Below are 26,583 nucleotides of genomic sequence, written 5' to 3'. Positions count from 1 at the left end.
TCATGGGTAAATCGTTTTGCAAGTTATTACATGTATGCATTAAAGATGCTTTGCATTAAAGATGCATTCCCTGAGGGACGACAGAGATCATGTTTGTGCCTTTCTTTGTACCTCCAAATCCTTAGTACAATAGCTGATATATATAGTTTAATTACTCAATAAATAGTTGACTGATCAACAGTCCTTTTCTAGGGATAGTGGTGTTGAGGTAACTATTGTACCTACAGTTAACCGATATGGAAGGAAGGGGAGTGTAAATTTGACAAGGAGGTCATTGCCGATGGATCACAGAGTACATGGGAGAAGATGGCCACAGAGTAGAGGTGGGTTTAGGGCAGGTAATCTAGTATACACCCCAAGATCAGAACTGGAGTGCTGGGCATTGTTCCGGGCCAGAGGGCAAAGCACAGCAGGAAGATGGCCAGAGTTACGTGTAACTGGTGTGAATGATTTTGATGTATGTATGGAAGACACCTTGACAGAAGCATCCTTTAGACTCTTGATTGTGCAAGTCTGTCTCATTCCTTCTAATATGATCATTAACTATATCCCTAAATGCATGTGGACATAGGTCTCAAATACTTTGTGGAGATGGAGAGTAGGCTGACAAAGTGATAGTTGTTAATGTTCTCTTAGGCTTTTTTTTTTGAGTATTAATAAGGCTCGAGATTTTTGCACTCTGGCTATTTTCTACTTTTTCAAATACCTTGTGAGCTGCTCCCCTATGGCCCCCACAACTGACACTACCAGCATAGACTTACCCTTTGTATACTTGGTCTAATTCAGATGCTTCTCCAGTCTTTGTTCTCTTTAGCACCATGTCTATGTCTTACAGCTTGCCTTTCTATTAAAGGGATTCTTAGTACTCCAATTCACTTCACTTTAAGATGGACAGAGGTTAAATAAAACAAGGCAGAATTATGAACATCATCTTGAAGTCAGGGACTGTATTTTGGCCTTTCTTGGTATCCCTAGGGCTTAGCCCAGGGCCAGGCACACAGCGACTATCTAAATGGAGGCATTCCCTTCACTTTTTTGCAAAAAATTGTTAACTAGTCTCCATCCAGTTTATTCTTCACGCTGACAAGATACTGTTTGTTAAATACAGATCTCATCATCTGATTATCCTACTCAGTCCCACTGACTTCCTATTACCTCTAAGATCAAAGTTACATTCCTTTCTTTAAAAAGCCTTCACAAATTGCTTGAGCTCATTCTGCCTCACTGGTTATTCTCCCTATCCTGGGCTCTGTGTGATCCAGTCTGCACATTCTCCCATGTGAGCCTGTCTCCTGTGCCTTGACCTCATCCCTGGGGCTCAAATGTCTGTCATGACATCTTTTCCTTTAGGATACAACTCAATTACCATCTTAAAGAGGAAGTCTTTGTTAGTCCACCTCACTGCTAGGTCTTTCCTAATAAACTACTTTGTTCATAAATTTGTATTGATTAGATTTTAAATTTAAGTGACACCCCTATTAGAATACAGGTAGTTTTGTGATTAGGGATTGTTTCATTTGTCCTTAGTTGCCCAGGCCTTAAACAGAGTTGGCACTTCAGAAGTTCTTGTTGCTTGAGTTTTACAGATTTAGTCTAAAGAGTGACTTTAGAGATCAGATTCCTACCGCCAACCCTGTTCTTTCTAACTGTAATATTGCTTCTTCTACTGGTCCCTACTCCTTCTATCACCTCCGATCTGTGTTTCCATCTCCCCTCGCCCACAAGCATTAAATACCTACTATGTGCCAGGCCCTGACTAATCACTGCTGTACAAATAAAAGCAAAAACACTGCTCCTGTTCTCAAGGACTTCCTCATCTAAGGGGACTATGACATCATCAATCTTTCTGTAATCTCTTAGAGTTGCCTGGGACATTGAAACTTGGCCACGTTCATAAGCTGTATTTTTCAAAAGTAGGATCTGAACCCAGTCTTTGTCTTCTCAGCTATCAAATTTTTATAAACTAGACTCTAATAATTAGAGTAACTCAATGGTGGGATGGAGTCACTAAGATGTGAGTTTAAATCCAGCTGTATGATCTCAGCAAGTTCCAGATCATCCCCATACCTCAGTTCCTCAAAATAGGAATAATAATAATAACACCTGCCTCACAAGAATGGTGTGAGGATCAAATGAGATAATATTTGCAAAGCAATTATACGTACTTATTCCTTCCCATGTCAATTATATCAAGCTACTCTCTCCTCAACCCTCTCTAGTCTGGCTTCAGGTCTATTGCGTTATTAAAATTTCCTTCTCCAAGGTTATCCATAACCTTATTGTCCTTTGCTCAGTCTTCAGGCTCCCTCAGCTCCCCTCCCGTCTTTTTGGCAGCTCCTTTTTTCCCTTGACATTCGCTCTCATTACTTCACTTCTCATCTTGATGCATATGATACTTCTGTGACAAATCCCAAAGTCCAGTCCCTCCTCAATCTCCAAACTCACGGACTTCTAAGTCAGCTTTTTTTGCTTTGCAGGTTCACAATTTTTCTCCTGTTCTTGTCCTATCTTTTTTCCCCTTTATTAACACTGAAGTCATTGATCCTAAAATACCCTGATTTAATAATTCCTCTTCTATACAGCTTTCTCCTTCTTTTGAATTCTAGTAGTAGCTGTTTGTGCAATCCTTTGGTACTCAATCTACAGATAGGAGAGTTTTTTCCACACAGACTAAGTTTGTTGGGATCAAGGACTGTTACCATTCTTGCTTTTGCCCACAGCACCCACCAGTGCCAAGTTCTCAATAAATATTTGTTCAATGAATGAATAGGATAAAACTCAAGTGTACTTTTTGGTTCACCACACAAACTGGCAACTTTGGTACCTTGGAAGGAGGTGCTGCCGGCTTTGGGACGAGGTTTTTATAGACACTTGGGACAATAGTTGTGGGCTTGTTCCCATTTGCAAGGTGAGGTCCTGGTGAGGTGAATGCAGCAGAGAAGGCAGCGGCAGGATCCTCTTTGGAAACCTTTTTGATGACCAGCATCTTGGTAGGTTGCTTGGCACTCGGAGGATTTTCTGTGAAAGACAATAATTCAGAGAGGGTAGAAGAAAACACAGTGCAGCTCTAGGCAATAGAGACCCTCTAGTTACTTTGCCCTTTATTTCTGGGTGAACAAAAGAACATGATCAAGAGTTTAAATTTCTTGAACACTGGCTCTAGAGCAGTCCTTCAAATCATGCCTCCATACCTGGGACCATAGATATGACAGAGCATTTCTGTGTCTCAATTTCCTTTTGTAAGGGTAAGATCAGATGGCTTTTGAGATCCCTTTCAACTCTAGATGTGAGGCTATGATCCTTGAGGACACATAATAGCAAAGCACCTTCTAGGATAGAAATAAAGCCACAAGACTGCCTTTCCCTTAGCCCTGTGCCAGTGAAGACTATTCCACTGTTCATGGGATTCAAAGCAGATGCAAGTCACTAGAGCTTACTTATTCCTCCTGGGAAATGGACCCCAAAGTCTTGTCATCTGCTCTACTGAAGCCTCATATGATTGCCCAGGTCTGCCTCATATGATTGCCCAAGTCTGATCAACTGCCTTGCCTCTATTCGCTCCAGATTCCCAGTAGCATTGACTCCACTCACTAAAGCAGATGAAGGGCTCCAGTCTTTCAATCTGCTCTGCAGCTGAACTTTCTTTTATATCTCATCTTTCCCACTCAGTAGGTGAGCTCTTTAAGAACAGGAATTGTTTCACTCTTGCTTTTGTTTATCCCCAGAGTACAGCTCAGTACTCAACACATAGTAAACGCTTAAGTAAGCTTACTGACTGAGTAGGACCAGAGCCCCTCTTCGGCTTGATGGTGACTAGAAGACAACAGAGATGAGGGCTGTGAGCCTTCTGATATGAAAGCACAGCGACTGTCCAGAAAAAAACATCAACAGTTCCTAAAGAGTGAAGTTATGCTGTGACCTGTCAGAGGTCTAGCCTTGTCCCAGGTACAACTAGTAAGATCATTTGGGGAGTCTCTGAATGAAATTCATGGAAACCACACTTTGATTCTGTTTAGGAGCATGAAAATTAATAAAAACAATAATAATAATAATAATAATAATAATAGTAATAGTAACAATAATAAGAAGAAGAATGAAATGCAAATGGCCATCTAAGCAAAGACTATGTTCTAAGGAAGTTCTTGAAAAGCTTGCCCTGGTTCCTTCCCAACATGTCGCAAACTAGGATAGCTCCTCAAGAATGGGGTGTGCTTGGTGCTTTTTATAAGGAGAGAGGGAGAAGATGAGGAAGAGGAGAAACAAAGGGAAGAGGAAAGGAGGGGGGAAGGAGAGAGACAATCAAATGAGAGAAAGAAGAGGAAAGGGGCATGAATTGGTCATCTTGCTGTGGCTGATACTGGCTCTACTGTCAAACTTCTATTGTAGGTTTTTGAGGGACATTCAGAGAGGAATCAAGAGTAATACAAGAGCACTGGCCCTGGAGTCAGGAGTACCTGAGTTCAAATCTGACCTCAGACACTTAATAATTACCTAGCTGTGTGGCCTTGGGAAAGCCACTTAACCCCATTTGCCTTGCAAAACCCTAAAAAAAAAAAAAAAAAAAAAAAAAAAAAAAAAAAAAAAAAAAAAAAACCCAACCCAATATGCCTTTCAGCCTCCTTGGAAGTTCCTTAGGTATAGCCCTGATTTCTCTCTGAGAGAAGATGCATCTAGTGGTTCTGGAAGTAGAAGCTCCAATAATTTTGGCAAATTTGACAGTGCAAGCATCATTAATAGACAAGTTATGTTGAAAAGGAAGAGTGTTAATTAGTAAGATCAGGCAAAGTTTCCCATAGGAGGGAGCACCTGAGCTGAGGCTATACTGAAGCAAGTAATTCTAAGAGCCAGGGGTAATAGGAGGGGCATTTCAAGCCTGGGGATAGTGGGTACAAAAGTACTAAATTCAGGAAATAGCAAATGGACAAGCCAGTATGCATGAAGGGGAAAAGTAATGTGAAAGAACTCTGGCAAGACAGGTTAGAGCCAGACCACGAAGGGCTTAAATGACAATTTAATGTGTTTGTATTTTATCCTAAAAAGAAAAGGAAGCCACTGAAGGTCTGTGAATGGGCAAGTGCTATGATTAGCCATAGGCTATTCTTCTGAGAGTTCTAAGAGGATGAACTGAAGGGGAGACAGGCAAAAGGCTAGAACTACAGCATGAGTCTACACAAGAGATGGTAAGGGCCTGAACATGGGTACTAGTTCCCCTAGAGTGTGAACTGAGGGAAAAGTAATAAGACTTGGTTAGACACTGGTGAGGGAGACAGATGAAAGAACCAAAGTTTACTAGGAAGTTCGAAATCCGAGTGACTATGTTACCCTCAGCAGAGGATGAAGGAAAGAAGGCAGGCTCTTGTCACAATAGTCTGAGATACTAATGTAATCCAAGTCCTGCAGGTAACTAGGAACTTGAGACTGGACAGTTGAGAAAGAAGACAGGAAGATTCCAACTACCTAGAGCTTGAACCCCTGAACTAAGGTCAAAGGAGAAGGACAGAGAGAGAGAGAGAGAGAACGAACTTCAGGCAGGGTGATGCCATCTTCCTTTACACCCTCTTTCAAGATACACATGGATTGTCCAACAGTGTTTCACAGATGTACAAGAATTATAAACTGCAGTAATGGAAGGGAACTCTTGTGTTGATCTCTTCTAACTTAGAGCTGAAAATTCCTCACACCCTCTCCATCAAGTAATACATCTCAGTTTGGATACCTTCAAGAGGTGGGGAAGTCATTGCCTTGTGGGGAGGCAGTAAGCCTCCATGTATATCTTCAAAGTGTGTAAAGGAAGATGGCATCACCCTGCCCCTCTCCCTCTCATCTCTTCTGAAGAGTTTTTCCTAGTATCAAGACATGCTCTGTCTTTCTCCATCTACTACTTCCTACAGCTGCTTTCTGGGAGACCTGTAGAACAGCTAGAGCAAATCTTATCCATTTTTGAGAAAAGCCATTTGAATGTAGTGATTATACAATTCTCAACTCTCTTAGCCAAATCTTTTATTTCTAGGCTAATTATCCTGCAACCAAACCAGTATGAACTTAGAATCATCTTCGGCTTATCAAGATATTTTTTAGAATGTAATTTTCAGAATTTAATGTCTAGCTCCAAAGACAAAAAAGACAGTGGGCAACCAGGGAAAGAATTAGGTTAGAATGCCACTCTCTTCTAAACCAAAGAATGGTTTTGTGGATCTCTTGGGGCAATCTATGAAACCTACAGATACCTTCCCAGAATAATGCTTAAAATGCATTCAATAAAATGTATACAATAACAAAAGAAATCATTTATATTGATTTAGTTTCCAAAATTAAAAAAATTGAATTCAGGTTAAGAACCTCTTTTGAAGAATCTATGGCTTTTAATTGCCCTAGAATTGGATTGATTTTTAAAAATTGCCTCATTATATTTATTAGGCCTGTGGTCTACTAAAAACCTGAGGTCTTTTTCCACAAAGACTCTTGTGTTTTGTCTATTTTGTGGCAGGCTAGCAAGTCAACAAGCATTTATTAAGCTCTTCCTATGTGTGCTAAGTATTAATGATACTAAGAAAGGCAAAAATATTTCCAGTCCTCCAGGATTACACATCCCAGTGTAGAGACAACATAGAGCTTTTCAAAGAAGACAGAAAGCATGGAAAAGTCTCTTGCAGCAGTGTGAACATCCTTGGGAGGGTGGTGTTTTTTAAAATATGTGAAGGACTCTTCTCTCTCAGATTTCATCCTTTCCATGTGGCCTGTAATTCTGGTCTAGAAGCCTTGCTGAACTTTCACATAAGGGGAACAAAACCTACTGTGGGCAACAAAAGTAAGGTAATAAAAGGAAAATCATTTTCTTCCTTTCCATCTAGCACGAATACAATTTAATTTATGCATCTGATATTTTCTAGGAGAGAAGGGAGCTGCACCTACCCCATACTCCAGAAGGGGTCCCAACAGGTCTGCTTGGATGATTCTGTTTCCCAGCTTCTGGATTCAAAGATGGCTGTTAAAAATCAGTGAAAAATGTTGGTATATAGCAGCTTATTTTGGCTATATCTTCTCTACATTATCATAAAATATAAGTGAAAATTATGTAAGATGAAAGTCTAGTATTTACCACATTTAGCAGTGTGCAAATTAGGACAGCAAGCAAACATCCACTGATAACCTACTTGAGTTGGTTGCTATATGTTCACTCAAAATTCAGTCCTAATCTTTTTTCCTAAGGTCATGATTTCTTTACTTCAGAAATGTTACTGGTGTATAAGATGTCAATTCAATCCCAAGAATTTATGAAGATGGTCAAACTATCTGTTCCAAAGTGACACAAATGGGTTTTGTTTTCTTTCTTTAATTCGGTACACATTATCACATGTGGGGAAAAAAAGTTCACTACCACCATTAACCCCTAATCCTACAAAACCAGGCCTCACTTGCCTGGGCTAGGAAAGATTCAGCTCGGTGCTTCTGAAGAGGAAAATCACCCAGGTCACTATAAGCTACTGACTGACTACCTTCACATATACAAAGCACTTTTCTCTTAGTCCTAGCAGGTAAACAGTATAAGTGATTTCATGACCATTTTACAAACAAGGCAACTGAAACTCAGAGAAATCATGAGTGCCTTGCCCAGAGTCTCACAGCTTGTACATCTCTGAGCTATTATGGAAGGCTTGTCAGTTCTTACTATAAGATTAAAAGTTGTTCCCAAGCACTCTATTGGGCTGCCTTAACAATTCAAAGTATCTAATAATGCAGAAAGCCACAGGGTAAAAGTAAATGTTCATGATCCTAGTGTGAAAGGCCTTCTAATATGAAAGAAAGAGATGAACTGAGATGAATAACATCATACACACATAATTTACAAATATCTATGGAGTTCAGGACTGTGGGAGAAACATCTTTTGATTGTGCCTGGGGGAAGAATGGAGTTGGTAATTTGGGCAGTCTTAAAGGATAGAAAGATTTTCTACAGACGAACTTGGGAAGGTAGGAAGGGGAAAAGGGTGTTTATTCAGGTCATTGGAATAGAGTAGAACAAAGGCTCAAGTTTGAGTAGAGATCCCAGAAGGTTTTGATTGCCTGGCCCAAGCGTTTGGTCTTTACTATTAGTCTAAAAGAACGTTGATTTTAATAACTTCTTATTCAGTAACTCTTACTCTGGTTATGATCTTTGTATATATTAAGTCAAATGCCAAAAGCTGGGGTCCACCATAGCCGGCATTAGATCATTTTTATTTTGAAGTCTGAGGGTACCAAGCACGTTTATTCCAGTAGAATCCCCCACTCTTGTTAGGAACCCTAAGCATGCTGGTAAAGAAATGCCAAGGAAATGGCAAGGAAGAGTCTCAACAGTTTCTATTCACGTAGAAAAACAGAAGATGGGTTTCACAATAGGCAACTATCCAACAATGAAGTCCAGTTAAGTACTAAGAAAGGAACTTCAGAGTATGTCCTAAAGAGAAAATTCAGAGCTGTCCTCCTAACACAGCTTATACCTCATGCCAACCCTGGGAAGTGAGCAGTCTAAATGATATTGTTCCATTTCAGAGTAGAGAAAAGGCAGACTCAGAGATAGGGTGCAATTTGTCCAAGGTCAGGCAAGTGCTAAGGACTGGGAAATAAGACCTCGGGGCTTTCTGTACCACAGCCCACTCTCTGATACCTTTTGGCCAACAGTTCAATATATGTTACTATAGCCAAGAAGCAGTTGGGGATGATCAGGCAAGATATCAGTAAGAAGGGAGGACAGCTACAAAGGGAGCCCATAGGGTACAGAGTGCTTCCTTCTGCTGCAGGAAGTGAAAGGGTGGGGTCTGGGTACTGCAGTATAAGGAAAGACCTGCAAAGTGGGAAGATCAAAGAAAATAACTGGGACCAGTGTGGGAGAAATAAACATGAGCTTAGTCCTGATAGTGGAGGAGGAACCAGCACTCTCTAGAAGCTTCGAACAGGGAAATGTAAGACAAAGACTTTCTAAAATCAAAGTAGTATGAGCAGAAAAGAAAAAAACAAGACTGATGAAATTTTGTTATCCAAGAGAAAAAATAAGGACACGAGGATTGTAAATTCAAAATGAATAATAAGAAAAGAGTTTGGAAATTATCTCAGTCCAATCTCCTAATTTGAACAGAAAAGAAAACAGTTCCTGAGATTATATGTAAAGTGATTTGCTAGAAAGTAGTAGAGTGAGATGAGTCCAAATGATGAAAATCAGAATTCTTCCCCTAACCAAGGTAATGTCAAGGAAGTTATTTGTCTTTATACAATAAAAGCATCCCTTAGCATCATACTGAAGACCTAAACTAATGAGAAAAAAAGAATAAACCATGAATGCAACCCAAATTGATTAATTGAATCTTGACTCTTCCACCTATAAAAGAAGGATCCTTTATTTCCTCATGAGACATTAATTAGCAACATACAATTTTCTCATTCAAACACTAAATCTTAATACAACCATAAATGACAAAATGTCATAAATGCAAAATAACAAAGATTTCCCCCTTATTATCATGTTTAAACTTGGCTAACAATTTTGGGGGACTAGGAAAGGGAAGGGATAGCTTCTAGAGTTCTACTTACCACAATAAGCCTACCTGCCCTTATTCTACAGTTTTTCCTCTTTCTGTTTCCTAAGCAAAGTAATTACTGCTAATGAACATTAACATTAATATTCAAGTTTGAAGCCTGGGAGTAACTCTGGGGCACCAGAGCATTTAAATGGCCCCCGACCCCCCACAAATCATATCATGAATTTTTTTCTAGCTATCTACTTTAAAATACAATGCATAAACCAAAGAGTGGGTTTACATACTAAGAGGCAGAGGTCAACACATGAACATCAGGGTTTGTACCAACCATCTGTTACAGCTGTTAAATCACCAAATCTTTTGGCCACCGCTTGTATGGGCACAGGCTACTTACGTTAGCAACATAAAGCAAGGACAAGAGAAGGAACTCTCCAAGATCAGCAGAAAACAAAATACCCCTGAGAGAGCATACTTTGCAATTACAGAGCATATTTAGAAATGCAAAAATGCATAAGATAATTCATAATCTGCAGCCTAGAAAGTATCACTTTCCATTAAGAGGAGGCAACTAGGCCTAAAGAAACTAATCACTTGCTAATGCTTTCAATAAGACTGACTGCTATCAGCAATAACCAACAGTAACAACTGCTCAGAGACTCTTCAGAAGCCCTCCCCTCTTTCCTGTTGACTCACTACTTTCTTCTACAAAAGCTCTTCTAAACTATCACATGGTGCTACAATTTGCTTTCTGGTCCTGGCTGTCCCATTATCTTCTAAATAGCACTTAAAAATTACCTTCTCCGTTCTGGCCATAGTGTCTTTCTCTGTAACATGATGATCACTAATGTTCCTGGGCCTGATTCTAAACCTAAACTTAGTTATATCTCCTTCTAGACTTGTAATTTCTAAAAAAAAAAAATTCTTGTTGGCAAAGGTTCCTGACTTCTGCTATTATGATGCCGCAGCCTTAGCTGCCCTTGGAAAGTTCCACACTTACAAAGTCTTCCTCCTCAAACTGCAACTTCTCCGCCTTCTCTTCTTTCTTTTCTTCCCTGGCCTCAGTAGGTGGCTTTTCCTGAAAGGCAGAGCCCTTGCGGGAGTGGAAGCTGCCATTCCAGTGGCGGTGGGTCCCTGCTCCCCCCCCGCCGCGCTGGCTCGCGCCATCGTGACCCCGGGCAGAGCCATGCCAGCCGGACTGGTTCCCAGCGAGTCCGGCATGCGTGCCCTTGGAGACACCCGAATCTACGGAGTCATGGCGGAGCAGGGAGGGTTGGTGCCAGGAATCTAACGTGGAAAGGAAAAGCAACAACACGCGTCAATGTGGCTCTCTGCTGGGAGTGTGGAGGGGGTGGGCCAGGGGCCTCTGATCTGGCTGAAGGCCCTGCCAGTCAGCCAATGGCTAGTCCGATTAGAGTGTTTAGAATGATATGAATTATGAGATTGGAAAACTGAGCTAGAATCATAAAAGTTCAACTTTTTTTCAATGCCAATTCCTGGAAAGATCCCTTTCAACTGCAACAAATGGTTTTAAATCCATCAGAGAAGACCAGTCTCTCCCACCCAGTAGAGAGCTCAGCTCGGGCGGGTACGAGCAGTACAGCCTCTACCTAAGGCTCCTACGTGGATGGAAGCAATGGTCTGCCTGCCTGCCTTCCTGCTGCACCAGATGGCTCTGACGTGAATCAGAGGACACTGGGAATCACTCACCTCCTGGAGTCCGCAGGGGCCCATTGTTAAAAAAACCATCAGAAGAATTATGTCTCCGGCGACTCACTCCAAACCGTCCTTCTCCTCGGGATAGGTGCTCTCCATGTTTTTCGAAGGTGGCTGCAGGAGACTAGGAAGAAAAAGGCCAAAGAAGCAAAGGGATGAGTAAAAGCCCTAACTGGTCCCCTCTGGCTTCTTCCTGTGGGTCAAACCCGGCCAGGGTCAAACCCTGAAAGGAAGAAAACACCACCATGGCACTCACCAGCTCAAAACCCTCTGAAAGAAGCCCACTGCTGACCTATCTTCATGGCTTTCAAAAACCTTTTCTTCCATCAAGATTCAATTCCACTTTTACCTCCTCATCATATTTTCCCCAACAAGTATTGTGTCTCAGAGTTGGAGAGGAACTTCCAGCCAAAAGATCTGTCATATAGTTACATTTGATTAATGAACTCTTTGGAGGATATAACTTGTCCCATGCTGCTTTCAAAAGGGATTCTGGGTGAGAGGGAGCCCCTGCCTGTTGTCTTTAACAAACCTAAACCATGTATTCCATCTCTAAGTTCCTAGACTTGTCCCTAGACCACTTTCCCATGAAAGAATATTTTTGAGAGCAGGAACAAAAACAAACTGCCAAGACACTTCTGCCAAGCCTACGCTTAAGATGCTGAACATATAGAAACACAGGACTAGGCAAGCTGGGTCCACGATCTCAACTCAAACCTTATTGCCTCTAACTATTCTAACTTTCTCTTCTAGCCTCAAGTCTCCTACACCACTCCTTACCCTCATATCCACTGGCAATTCTCTTTCCTCCATATTCTCCACCTTAAAGTCCTTTAACCCCAACTACCATTATTCTTTCCTCTTTTGTTTTTTTAATCATTGATATTGCATTTTTCTTGCTAAGATTGATTTTTTCCTTCCCATACCTTTCAAGAGTTTGTCCTTCAAGTGTCCAGTCTACCCTTGTCTCTAATTTGTTTGTTATCCATTGGATCCTTCCCTACTGCCAAAAACCATACCCCCCCCCCCAAATCAAATCAAAGCAAATAAAACACACCATTTGGGTTTATTTGACACTCCCCACAAGCCTGGAAGCTAAACAATATTGTTACCAACACTTTACAGTGAGGCTAAGAAGTGGATGCCCAAGTCTGAGACCACACTAGAACTCGGGACTCCTGAACCAGAACCCAAAGTGTTGGACCTGTGGTCCAATCTCAGACACCTTTTTTGTTAAGATAATTGGCTTGAGTGACTTGCCCAAGGTCACACAGCTAGATAATTATTAAGTGTCCGAGGCTGGATTTGAACTCAGGTCCTCCTGACTCCAGGGCCAGTGCTCTACCCACCATGCCACCTAGCTGCTCCTTCAGATACTTATTAAGGTATGTGACCTGTTCGCCTGAATTCGCTGGAGAAAGAAATGGTGCACCCTTTAGGAAAACCCCATGGACACAAGAAAATCACCCATTAGCATGCTGTGGTCCATGGTCTCATGAAGAGCTGGAGTTGAACATAATTGAACAAAAATTGCTAGGCTCCAAGTCAAGTTGTTTTCTTCCTCAGAGAAAAGCTAGGCAAAATTCTTTAGGCTAAGACAAGCTCAGGGAGAGTGGGGATGGACCTCTTGTGAAAGAAATTCTGAAGATATAAAAAGAAACAAGGCAGCAATGAAGAAGTATCTGTTTGAAAATCCTGGTGTGGATACACTGAGAATCTAAACTGACCCACACAGGGGATGGCAACAGATTGAAATAATGGAAGATGAAAAACATGTGGCCTGGTCATTTAGGGATAATTTCAGGAACGCTAAGTCAGAACAAACTGAGGCTCATGTGATTGCTAAGGACAACAACAAGGTCATTTTTAAGTTGGAAAAAGAGAAGCATCAAAAGGAAAAGATTTATAATTAAGACGACAAAAGTAGAAAATACCCTTTGAGAAAATGAGCAAAATCTCATTTTGTTGCCTATTTTCTCTCAGAGGAAGAACAGCCTAACTTGTCCACCAAACCTCTTCTGTAAAGGTCTAGAAAATGCACCAGATCAAATTCAGAGCAAGAAATTCAAAAGAAGTAACACTGAGTGATTTTGCCACCCAAGGGCTCTTTAGGGAGACAGAAATAGAAATGAGAATGAAGTCTGGTTAGTTCACTGCTAGGGGCATTCTAGTGCCAGGAACTGAAAGAGGGTATTGTGGAGCACAGAGCATGTATATCATGGGCACCTCCTCTGTTCTACTGTTTACTATCTAGTTTTGGGACACAGATCCAGGGCAAACAGGAGCTGTTGGGCTCTGATCCCAGGAGCAGAGGGAACTTATTTCTTACCCATATTGAAATTCCCCTGACAGAAATCACAGACTGAACCTGAAGAGCCTCCCATCGGGTCAAGCAGTAGTCTGCTAAAACTCCCAGCCAAGGAAAAGTCACCAGCCGCAAATGCGGGTCAGAAATGTAGAGACCTCAAACTAGAAAGACGTTGAGCAGACACTGCTCCAGACCACATTCCTGATGGAGCAAACATAGTGGAAGGAGTTAAGAGAACAATTCTAAAGTCAAAAAGAAAACAAAGAATCTGATTATAAAGAATTATTCTGTGAAAAGGAAAGCTCAAGAAACGAAACAGAAGAGAATAACTTGAAAGTCTACAAAACTTAAAAGTTTTAAAAAACCTCAAGGAAAACATGTCATCAAGGTCAACAAGAATTCCCAGGAGTAATAAAGCAAGAGTTTTTTTTAAAAGGATCTAAAAATGATCTTGAAAACTAAATGAAAGTAATAGAGGAAAAAATCTTGCTGAAGAAAGTACCTCCTTGAAAAGCAGACTCAGTCGAATGGAAGCTAATGACTCCACGAGACATCAAGAAATAATAAAATAAAGTCAAAAGATGAAGATAAAGACAAAGAAGTGGTGAAGTATCTCCTAAGAAAATCAACTAACCTGCAAAACAGTTTGAAGAAATAATTTAAGAAACTAAGAACTACCTTAAACCCCATGAACAAAAATGTAATCTATACATTTTATTTCAAGAAATCTTAAAGTAAATAAAACTTCCTAGTTATCTTAGAACCAGAGGGCCAAGTAAAAATGGAAAAGAATTCAACAATCTCTTTGTGAAAGAAATTCCACAATGAAAACTCCCAGGAATATTATAGCCAAAATCCAGAGTTCCCATGTCAAGAGAAAAATATTGCAAAAAGCCAGAAAGAAAGAATTCTAGTACTGTGGAGCAACAACAATAATGATGATGATAGCTATCACTTCTGCAGTGTTTATTATTACTATGTGCCAAACAATGTTATACAAGCAGCTTCCAATATTAACTTAAATGATCCTCACAACAACCCTGACAGGGAGGGGTTATTATTCTCTATATTTCACAGGTGAGGAAAGTGAGACAACTGAAGTCTTCCATACTCTAGGTATGGTATTCTATCCTCTGTGTCAACGAGCTACTCCCAAAATCACTTAGCAGTCTAGTGTCACTATAATAAAGAAATGAAGAGCTTGGAATAAAATTTCCAGAAGGCAAAAGATCCAGGTTTATAACTAAGAATGATCTACTCATCAGAACTGAGTATAATCCTACAGGGAAAAAATGCAGCCCTGTAAAGAAATAGAAGCCCTTCAGACATTCCTGTATAAAGACTAGAGCTGAGCAATCATACAAACATTATCTGACACAAAATACAGAAATCAAGAGAAGCATAAATAAACAAGCTTACAATCATAAGGAACTAAAACTATTTATACCCTCATATGGGGTGATGAAATATATATCCCCTCAGAGCTCTATCATCATGAAGGTAAACAGAAGAAGTTCTGTTGTGTTTGGATGATCATAGAAGTAAGGAAGGGTGGAGAGGGGGATGAAGAATAGGGAAAATAATCTCACATAAAATGGTGGTATATAAGAAAGAATTTACATTGGATGAGGTCATAGGCAAAAGGATGAGCAGGAAAACACTAGAACCTCCTTCTTATTTGAACTGGTTAAAAGAAGGAAAAATACACATACCCACCCACCAGTAAGTATAGAAATTCTTCTTATCCAACAAGGAAGTAGAAGAAGAGGGATAAGAAGGCACACATTTAAAGCAGGCAGTAGTCAAGAGAGAAAACAGACTTAAAGAAGGGATGGGGGGGGAAGAGAAAAAAAATAAAAGAAAATAGAATGGAGTAGCTAGACAATAATTACAACTGCCAAAAGCTTGAACAAGTAATTGATTCTGTATCATTTTAGAATAGATTCTATGATTGTTCAAACCACTTTTCTTTTTCTTTGAATTGAGATCAGAAATTCAGTTTTCCCTGAGTTAGTTTAAGTTAAAGTCTAATTAATGGGAAGAACTGTTTCAATTTCTAGGAAAATTACCAAGACATCTAGTATTATTTTTAAGGTTGAAGCAAGCTCCAAGAGATGTATTGTTCATCCTTGACTGTCCTTGTACAATTAAGGGAGGCTCTTACATGATTGTCCTTGTACAATTAAGGGAGGCTCTTAACTCCCTAACCCTACAAGGAGCCAGGAAATCTGCCATCCCTGGTCCACTAATAACATAATCAGGATGCAGATAGGTCCCCTAAATCATCAAGCATTCCTTAATGACAGAGATGTACCCAATTATGTTGTCCCTGCCACCACGATGCTGTCTATCCTATAAACAACTTTCTACTCAACTTGTATTCCTCAAAATTATATTAAGGCTAGTGAGTTCTACAGGTACTATCTCTATCACTAAGAGAGGACACTGCCCCAATTTATTGGTTACTGCTAGCTTAATAAACTGATCATGTTTAGAACATTGTCTCTCAGTGTACCTGAGTGTAAATATTTTCAAATATAACAAGTAAATGGGGCAAAATCATTCATAAAGTAGAAAAGAGCAGAATGGATTAGAAATCAGAATTCAACAATATATTTATAAAAAACACATAGAAGTAGAAAGGCACACACATAGAATTAAAATAATGAGCTAGAACAGAATTTATCAGCTGAGTAAAAAAGGGGGAGTCCTTAGGATCTCAGACAAAGCAAAAGCAAAATAAACCTAAATTTAAAAAAAGCTAAAATCCAGAGAAACTACATTTTGTTAAAATTACCATAAACAATGAATTAATACAACACGTATGCACACTTAATGGTGTCATATTTAAATTCTTAAAGGAAAAGTTAAATGAATTACATAGAAGAAATACAGTGAATCTATAAGAACATCTTCAATTTATCCTTTCTCAGATCTAGATAAATTGAACTAAATAAAGAGTTAAGAAGTTGAACAGAATTTTAGAAATATAATAGACCTCTAAATAATACTGAATGGGAATAGAAAGGAATATACTTAGTTTTTCATCTGTGAAGTGGAACATTTACAAAAACTATTTATGAACTAAGCTATAATATTCTCAAAGAAATGCAGAAAAGTAAAACTATCAAATGCATCTTTTACCAACACATTCAATAAAAGGTCATTGAAGCAAAAATTGAACATTTAATAGAAACTAACTTAATTTTTAAAAAAATGAATCAAAGGATAAATCATAGAAAAAATTATTAAAGATATTAACAAAAATGAGAATGTTAAAATTTCTATGAAGGAGCTAAAGCAACACTTAAGAGAAAAATTATATCTTTAAATGCTTTCATCAGTAAAAGAGATAAAGAGAAGATAAAAGAATCAGGGCTGTGACTAACGCCTGCCCCAAATCAACAAATCAAGAATCTCCAATTAAAGAACAAAACAGAAATTCTGAAAATTAAAGGAGATTAACAACATTGAAAGCAAAAAAACCCCCAGAGTTAATAAAATTAGAAGCATTTGGGGGTGAAAAGGAGATGCCAAAAAATCATAAAGCACATAAGCCATTTGATAAGTTGATTAAGAAAATATACCAAATTGCAAAAATGAAAAAGACAAATTCTAAACTAATGAATAAAAGAAATAGCTATTGTGCCCAACTATACAGACAGTTCTTGCTCTACGTGAAGACTATTCTGCAGACTTCTATGTAAAGTCAGTTTTACATAATGTGAATTTGCCCATAGAGAAGTGGGACAGGTGATGGTACACGGTGAGAAATGAGAGCAGGAAGAGGAATACATGAGTGCTGGGATGAGCCACATGGAGATCTGGCCTGAACCAAGAGGAAGAACAAGTTGGGGGGAGGGGGCAGACAGGAGTGGATAGGTGACACATGGGGGTCAGGGAATGCAGAAAGTCAGCACAGACATATGGAAAGAGTGAAATACTGTAAGAACTGATGTGGACAAGTGGGGTTTGAGCAGGATAAATTTCTGCTCTCTGGGACCATAGGTCTCAAGCCAAGCCTCTGATCCTCCAAAAGTGATAACTTCTGCTCTGACTTGGAGATTCGGGGAGGAGAGGGTTTCAGAGGGAAGGAAGGGGAGGTGAAAGGCAGAGGAGCAGAGGAGGGTGGTGAAGCAGAGTGTGAAAGGAATAGAGCAGAGGCACAGAGCACAGACAGGAAGCTGGGCAAGAGAGAAGACAAAGTACAATATTATATAGTAAAATTAACGTTGTTTTTTTTGGAATGCAAATTTCTTTCTGTAAAAAATAAAATTTGCATAAAACAAGAACTGTCTATATGTCAAACTGACAATCTAAATGAAATGGATAAAGAGTTACAAAAATATAAAATACTCAGATCACAGTAAGAAGAAACAGATAGATTACCCTATCTTAGAAAAAGAAATAGAACAAACCAAAAATGAACCCCTAAAAAATATCCTCAGAACCAGTAACTTCTACCAAATATTATTTTTAAAACAATTCCAATGCTACATAAACTGAAAAAATAGGAAAAGAAAGAGATCTTACCAAATTCCTTCTATGACACAAATATGGTCTTGATACCTAAACCGGGGAGTCAAAACAGAGAAAGAAAACTATAGACCAGAGGTGTCAATCTTTTGGACTGCAAAACTTCCAAGTATAGACCGATCCAGATTAAAATGTAATTGGAACATGTTTAACAAAATAAATAAAAATACAGCAGAACACAAATAATGTTAATTTATAGTTTACGAAGTCAATCTGAGGTCTGCAGGGATCCATTTCGATTTCAGTTTGACACTATTATAGACCAATATCCCTAAAGAATATTGATATAAATTATAAAAAAAATTAAGCAATATATGACAAAGCTAATATACCAGGAATAGAGAGCCAGTTCATATCAGGAAAACTATAAACATAATTGACTATATTAATAACAAAATCAACAAAATCTTATGATTAGTAATCAAAAGAGAAAGAAAAAATTTCTGACAAGAGATATAATAACCACTCTTACTAAAAAATTAGAAAGTATATGAATAAACAAAGCTCACTTTAAAATGATAAATAATATCTAAAACCAAGAAGAATGATAATGATATGAAGAATGGAAAGGATAGAACATTAATGACTAACAGTGGAATGAAAACTCAAATAAGGAGAGAGTATGATGAGGAGGATACCTAGTTTCCCTTTATAAATTCCAGTCACTCATCTTTGGAAAGAAATAGGCTCAGGATACTGAAAGAATTGGTAAAATATAACTGACAAAGAACTGCACAATTTTAAAAGACCATGAAGAAAAGAAATATCATATAGTAGAAAAAAGAAGAAATTGTCACAGTTTCAAAAAAAAAAAAAAAAGAAAACAGTGGAACCTGGAAACTTTCAATAAGTGAGTTTGACTGGTTTCAAATTTCAGAATATAAAAGGGCTATTTCTGAACATTTCAAAAAGGAAAGCAGCAGTCAGAGCTAGTCTGGCCTCTTCAAGAACAGGGCATGTCAGATTAACCTTACTCTTTTACAGACAATATTAATTTACTGAATATATCTATCAAGTGAATGATATAGTCATAAGTAACTTAGATATGTGGAACGCACCCCACAAAATGCTCTATTCTTTGTGAGCAAACAGAAGTGTGGGCAAGATGACAGAAAAGTAAAGTAGATTATAACAAACCTATTCAAAGAGTAATATTGGCCATCAATGTGAACTTGGAGAAATTTACTGAAGGGCATTTGTGCTGGCTCAGATTTAGTCATTCTTGTTATCAATTGGGATGTAGGCCTACATAGCATAATTCTGATGTGTAGAGGACAAAAAATTGGAAAAGAGAGCCAACATGTTGAGCCACTCATATTCCTAAAATATCTTAATAGGTCAAAATTTAAAATAAAAATTTTGCTAAAAATTTTTAAAATGCATGTTTTTATGTCAATTTCTTTTTTGGTTATATTTCTCCCCACTCTCACCCCCCAAAGCCAAAATGATTTTAAAAAGGAGAAAAAATGTAGCAAAAGCAAGCAAAACATTTTTATAACAATAACAAAATTGAAGAGGAACAGAAAAGTAAATTGCATTCAAAATAAGTTAAAACTCATTGTATTGACTCCTCTACTAAAGTGTATAAAAAATTATATAGTTGCAAAACAAGTCTTTAAAGAAATGATTTGAAAAATTGGAGGAATAAGCTTGGGCTTATGCTACAGTAAACATAATAAAAATGATATAATCTAAATTAATGAATAACTTTAATACTATACCAGGTACCAAAGATGATATAGAATTAGCCAAAATTCATGTAGAAAAATAACAAATAGATCTAGAATCAGATGGGGGGAATGGTTTAAGAATGAGACTAACATGGCATTTTCAGACCTTAAATTATCCTGGAAAGTAGTAGTTATTCAAACTTTGTGATACCAGGTAAAAAAAACCCCAGAAAAGTAGGGCAGCTAGATGGCACACTGAATTTATTATCTCTCTTCCACCTTCCAAACATTTCCTATGTCCAAAGGCAAACCCTATTCATTCAAATTTGTAAATTTTCTATCACCCAGAACTTTCTTCCTTTCCCTTACTCTACTCGTCCAACCAGTTGCCCATCCTTGTCTTCCTCCACCACAATTTTTCCATTCTCACCCCTTATCTCCACTCACACAGCTACCACTTCAGGCTCTCATCAACTCACATCTAAATGATGACAATGATGAAGATGATAATGACAATCATTTGTATAACACCTGAAAGTTTGAGAAAGTCATTTTCCATCCAAAGTCATTCCAACCACTTTGGGAGATAGGGGCTGTTATTATCCTCGTTTTACACATGAAGAAAACCAAGGTACAGAGAGATTCAGTGCCATGTCCTACAGCTAACCAAGTGTCTGAGGCTGGCTTTGATGCCCGATCTCCATTTCCAGGTCTATAGCCTGGAGCTACTACAGCACCTCAATGGCTAACTTAATGTATCAGTTGCTGAAACGATCTCCCTCACTCCATTCCATCCTACACACCCACAGCTTGGACTATATTAATTCCCCAATTAAGTGAAGTTCAGTGGCTCCCTACTGACTCCAGCATCAAACATAAAACTTCTCTGCTTAGCTCTTCTAGTCCTTCACAGTATGGTCCCAAATTATCTTTTCAGATTTCAGAGAAATTCCCCTCTTTCTTGCAATCTAGAATCCAGCCTTCTCGCCTTTTTTTCTGACCCATGGCACTGTGCCTGGCTCCAGTTCCCAGGTCAGAGACCTGCCTGTCTGCCATATTTAGAATGCACTCTGTCCCGAAGTCCTCCTTTAAGATGCAGCTCAAGAACCACCTTCTGCAGTTTTCCTAAGTACTCATGATCTTCTCCAACTACCTTTTTAACTAATGCTGCAAAGATCTGTATTTATTCATTTTACAAGTATGCCATATATGTTCACACATGTACTTGTCTCCTCCAATAGAACACAAGGACTCTGCAAGTATAAACTTTTTCATTCTTTGTAATTCTACCCCCAGTATCACAATACAGTGCCCTGCATAAAGCAGATAATTAATAAATACATGTTTAATGATTGAATCCATAGATTGTTGTGGCTTTTCTGGCTATCCCATCATCCTGCTGACTCAAATTGTGCTTGGAGTCCACTAAGACCCCACAGATCTTTCTCAAAATGCTAACTGTGCTTTCCCCTTCTTGTATTACTGAAGTTCATTTTTTTGTAGCCATTCACAGTAATATAGTGTTGAATATCTTATAAGATGTAAACAGCAGAAAAAACAATAAAACTGATTAGTATGGGGCTTATAATTTAACTAAGAGGAGGGGGAATTAAAGTTTAGCTTCAGAAGCAGGGAACAAGAATTGTACCTTAGCTGACTGGGGTGTGGAGAAATTAAGCCAAGCAGGGACGAAGTCATGCTGCGCCATTTAGGTCCAGTGTCTCTCTTCAGCAAGGTGAGGAGGCATCAAACCTCATGGCCAGGATCTGACAAACAAGAGACAAACAAGGCAAACATCCCTTAGACCTGTCAAGTTCTGGCAACCTGGAAGGAAAAATGTCTCATGGGTTCCTTCTGAACACTGCAAGCAGCAATAGAGGTAGATCCCCTTTCCCAGGAATGCAGGGACAGCTTTACCACCTAGGAGGTTCTGCTTCCAGCTTACAACACTGTCTTAGAGTATCTTCTAGTAGCTTTCCCTGGAGAGACCCTGACAATCTGCAGTCTGCTCCTCCAGATACATCAATGCTGCCTCCCAAACGGAACACCCTTTACACATGCATAGTCACAGACTTTTTTTTAAAGAGAGTCACAGACATGAAGAATATTTACCCCAGAGTGTAACCTCTGTGGTCCTGGTCCTCCAACTCCGTATGCTTGGCCCAGCTGGGTCTTCCACGTTATCCTTCTGTCAAGAGGGGCTGGGGTGGCCTGGGCAGCAGCACGCCTATGCGAGGGACTTAAAGCCACGCCCTGTGCTGACCAGCCCTCTGCCCCCTCAGTTGCTCATTTTAAACTACTGTTTCTCACACTTACCCAAATAAAAGGGGGAGGGGGAGGGGGAGAACAGAAAAAGGTATCTGGTTACATTTAAAAAAAGGGAGGGGGGACCACACACCTCTGTTCAGCTCATTCACCTGCCTTCAGGATGAGCACTATGTTGTTGTTGAAGCAGAAAGTACATGAGGATCTAGGGAGTTGGTACCAAGGCTATTCATAGCAAAGCCATGGCTAGCTAGACAAATGTGGTCTTGTGTTAGCAAAGGGTAGATGACAGAGGAAAAAATATAATTTTAAAGTAATAGAAAACAACTGTGAACTTGGAGAGTTAACTCAATTGAGAAACATCCACATGAGAGGGCATTTAAAGTATTAATTTCATTATCCCCAATGATACAGCTACTAAAAAAAATTTTGTGTGTGTCTACTGTAGCCTTAAGATCTTGAACTGCCTTGGGGTAGAATCAATCCCACAGAAATTTGCTCTGCTTTTGAAGATTCTGGACAACACACTTGTGTTTAATGCTCTAGACTAGAAGTGGAAGCTTTTCCAGAGGTGTCGTCTGATTCTTCGATGCTGACCATTTATAAAGTGAAAACAAAATTGCAATGTAGAAATATGAAGAAGAAAAAGTATCCCAACTGATGGTTTTCTTCTCTTCAATTAGAGATCCTTGTTACTACTCCTGCTCAACCCTGGGGAGCACCGTCAGGAGGCAGGCTGAGAATGCTTCTACTGCAACAAGGTAGAGTTTGCTTCTTGTATCCAGTGCATTTCCATCAAGAACCAATCATCAAAAAAGTCACAGGAATCAATGGGTCTAGAAAAAAAGATGAGAGAATGCAAAACATATTCAAGAAAACATAGACAAAAGAATTACAACTCATTTAAGCTGTAGTATCTTAAGAAGTAGGAATACAGTCAAATGACTCAAAAAAGAGGCTGAGCACCAAGAATCCTCAGTTCTATTTGTTTCTGCTTAAGACATTTGTTGTAATCACCTGTATCAAAAAATAAGAATTACAAAACTGGATGTAGAGTGAGCAATAATAACTACAAATGTATTAAGCACTTACCACATGAGAGCACTGGACTAAGTTCTGAGAAAGCCAAAATGAGAAATAAAATCATCTCTATGCTGTACACCTTACAGAGTTCAACTATGAGAGGAGGCATAGATGTCTTCAGTTCTTCAAGGATTTGTGATTTTATCAATGGGTGCTCCTATTCCAAATACTCCTTTGATGATTTATAACAGAATTATAGGCAAATTGGTAGTAATCCCCCTGAAATTAGCTAGGATGGATTACATTAATTACATTAAGCCACCCCTTGATCCTTCTACTTGTACTCTCAGTTCTTAACAACAGTACCTTACACAGTAAGCCTTTAAAAAATGCTGATGGAAGGGGCGGCTAGGTAGCACAGTGGATAGAGCACTGGCCCTGGAGTCAGGAGTACCTGAGTTCAAATCCAGCCTCAGACACTTAATAATTACCTAGCTATGTGGCCTTGAGCAAGCCACTTAACCCCATTGCCTTGCAAAAAATCTAAAACAAAACAAAAAATGCTGATGGGAGTTATGAAGAGGTCCAGAAATTCTTGAGAACAATTTGGTATGATACCAGAAGGGCTATAAGTCTGTACATACCCAGCTATATCACTACTAGGTCTGTACCCTAAAGAGATCAAAGAAAAGAAAAGAGGACCTAAATGCACAACAATATTTATAGCAGCTCTCACTGTAGTGGCAAAGAACTGGAATTAAGGAGATATCCATCAGGTGGAGAATGGATGAACAAGTTGCTGTCACTTGGGATAAAGTACTATTATGCTATAAGAAATGATGACAGTAGGATTAGTTCAGGAAAACCTGGGAAGACTTGTATGAGCTGTTAAGACTGAAGTGAGCAAAACTAGGAGAACATGTACACAGTACACAGTTACAACAATATTGTAAAGATAATTAATCAACTGTGAAAGACTCTAACTCAAAGGATTCATGATGAAAAATACTAGCCACCTCCAGAGAACTGATGAATTGAAGCACATTTTCTTTTATGTTGTCTTCAACCTCCCCTCCCCACTCCCACCTCCAAAAACATGGAAACATGTTTTGTTTGACATTCTTTGTATAATGGAAGTTCTTGCCTTCTCAATAAGTGAGGTTCAGGTTTATAGAGAGAAATTATAACTGAAAATTAATAATAAAAAATCATTGCTCATGATTACTAGCTAAATATAGAGAATTTTTATTCAAGCTCTTTATATATATATCTTGTCTTATTTTATTGGATTTAACAGTGGGGGCATAGGTAAGTCATCATCAATCCCAATTTACAGATGATTTAGTTGGGGGATGGGGGCAAAAGGTGAAATGACATGTTCAGGGTCACACCTTTATATACTGAAGTATAATTTGACCTCAGTTCTTCTTAACTCCCAAGTCCACTTGGGGCATCAAACTATTTGAGAGAGATATAGATGGGAAGAAAGCTCTGGGGAGGGAGACAACATTTCCTGGTGGATGGTAGAAGAACATTGTGATAACTGGGAGTCTCAGGAGAAGAATGGGCTCCATTTCACTGGACTGGAGAGGAGGGGGTGTGGGGCAGCAGAGGGACTAGGGACAAGAATAGCCAAAGCAGTTGTTCAGCACATATCTGTGGAGCACTAAGTCAGTCAGTCTGCCTGCCTTTGGTAAAACAAAGAAGAGACACAGTGAGAGAAAAGGTAAAATTTTCAAGAGTCCCACTTTGCCCTGGGACTCCTCTTGGAAGTTTCTGGTAAGGAGGGAGCTCATGCCAGTCCCAGTTTTCGGCTCCCTTTAAGCTACATGACTCCTCCAGGGCCAGGACTTCTCTGCTTTAACTGTATCCCCACTGCTTACAATAAATGATTCTTGAGTGACTGAATGACAGCAATGTAAACTGTTTTATTTATTGAAGCTTTCCAATGTGGTATCTATCACCAATCACCGACCCAGAGAACCATCTTAAATTAGATGTTCTAGACCCTTCTTAATTAACTTTTTAAAACTTACCACTGGAATTTAGAAATCATCTTAGCACGGAACTCACAGACCAAGACAGGTGAAATTGTTTTGTCCATGACCACATAGCTAGGAAGTGCCAAGAAGTAAATTTTGAACCTTAGGCCTATCAGGACTCATAGCTAGGACTTTCTTCATTAGACCACACACTGTAGGACTTAATACACTTCCCCTGTTGATCTGGGGCTAGTAGAGAGTTTTCTTTCAAATCCTTTGAGGTAGGTTGTGTAAATATTATCACCCTCATTTACATTTGAGTAAACTGAGGTTTAGAAAGATCAAACAACTTATTCAAGACCGGAGCCAAGTCTTTCAAATCCCAGTGAAGTATTCTGTTCACTACCCTAGGAATTTCCCAGTCTTTGCATCATGTACTCTTGGAGGGCAGAAGAATTATTTTAAAGTGTCTGGCAATTCCTAAGTGTAGCAAGTATTATCTTTTATACCTTGTCTGCTTAAAAAATATGCATAATATTAACAGTGGGGGTTTATGTTAATTACTTTGTGCTTTTTTGGCCCTTCATTCATCCTTAAGAAAAACTGCTAAGTAACAATTATTTAAAACTCATCTTTGCATTAAAGTACCTGGCTGACTTTATTTTGAATGCCTACAAAAGTTTGAAAAAGCTATTAAGAACCTGAACTCCTTTCCTGCATTGAAATCAAAACTGAAGCAAGCATTACGTAGAGCCAGATCAAACTACAAGCTCCACAAGTTGCAAAACAGCACCAGCCACCTCATTAAATGACTCTTCATAATAAGTGAGCAAAAATACACCTTCCAAGGGCTGACTGTCTTACACATACACATCCATGTGCAGATGAGAAAATATCTAGTAAAGTGCTTAGCTCAGCTCCTGGTACCAAGTAAGGACTTAATAAAATTCTTGCTCTCTTCTCTCATTTCCCTTCTTTTTTAAAGTGTCAATGAATTCACAATACCTTGTCTGTTATGGATGTGCTAACATAACACAACTGTCAATACCTGTAGATTAGAGGGAAAAAACCCAATATAAAAGGTGTATGGAATCATTATATTCTACTGAAGGCTTGTGGGTCTGGAAGGCACCAAATGTCCCCAAGTTTAGATTTTCTCCACCGACACAGGAGGAGTCACTGAAGATTTCTGGAAGAGGGAAGTGAAGCAGTGAAATTTTAGGAAAATGCTTTATAAAAACCTGTGTGACCTTTCAATTGTAACTTTCTCTGAATGGTTTAATTTCTTCATTAGTTACCAAATATTTGTAGTATCTTAAAAGATGCTTTACCTAGCATCTCAGAGAACTCAAGCTCATTTAGCCATGAGAGCTGCCATTCTTCTTTTAGGGAAGAGTTCTGCTAAAAAAATTCTCTGTAATTTGGTGGAGTAAGACTACAGTATGGTCACCATTACTGAAGAAAAAATAAGACATCTATTGGGCACTATTTGCAAAAACTAGAAGTTGTAAGTTGTTTTAAAACAAAGATAAGAATCGCAGCAATTCTCATGATCTGGTAGTAAGTTCATA

General features: G+C 38.9%; 1 protein-coding gene across 3 annotated transcripts in view; it reads right to left on the bottom strand.

Moving 5' to 3' along the window:
* The window catches only part of GPBP1L1 (GC-rich promoter binding protein 1 like 1), a 74,253-nt gene that overhangs the window by 20,777 nt on the left and 26,893 nt on the right, over nt 1–26,583 (bottom strand). For 2 of the 3 annotated variants that reach the window (XM_074221554.1, XM_074221555.1), the window contains exons 2-8: nt 21,855–22,843; nt 21,391–21,508; nt 18,070–18,105; nt 11,223–11,352; nt 10,513–10,799; nt 6,913–6,985; nt 2,825–3,018 (exon numbers count right to left, since the gene is read on the bottom strand). In XM_074221554.1, coding sequence (XP_074077655.1) covers nt 2,825–3,018; nt 6,913–6,985; nt 10,513–10,799; nt 11,223–11,352; nt 18,070–18,105; nt 21,391–21,450 — 780 coding nt within the window. In that variant the 5' untranslated portion in view covers nt 21,451–21,508; nt 21,855–22,843. The remainder of the gene's footprint in view (nt 1–2,824; nt 3,019–6,912; nt 6,986–10,512; nt 10,800–11,222; nt 11,353–18,069; nt 18,106–21,390; nt 21,509–21,854; nt 22,844–26,583) is intronic. The other variant, XM_074221556.1, reaches the window with a different exon arrangement.

This window comes from Macrotis lagotis, chromosome 2 (genome assembly GCF_037893015.1).
Source record: "Macrotis lagotis isolate mMagLag1 chromosome 2, bilby.v1.9.chrom.fasta, whole genome shotgun sequence".
Classification (NCBI taxonomy): domain Eukaryota; kingdom Metazoa; phylum Chordata; class Mammalia; order Peramelemorphia; family Peramelidae; genus Macrotis; species Macrotis lagotis.
This window is presented reverse-complemented; position numbering and strand designations above follow the sequence as displayed.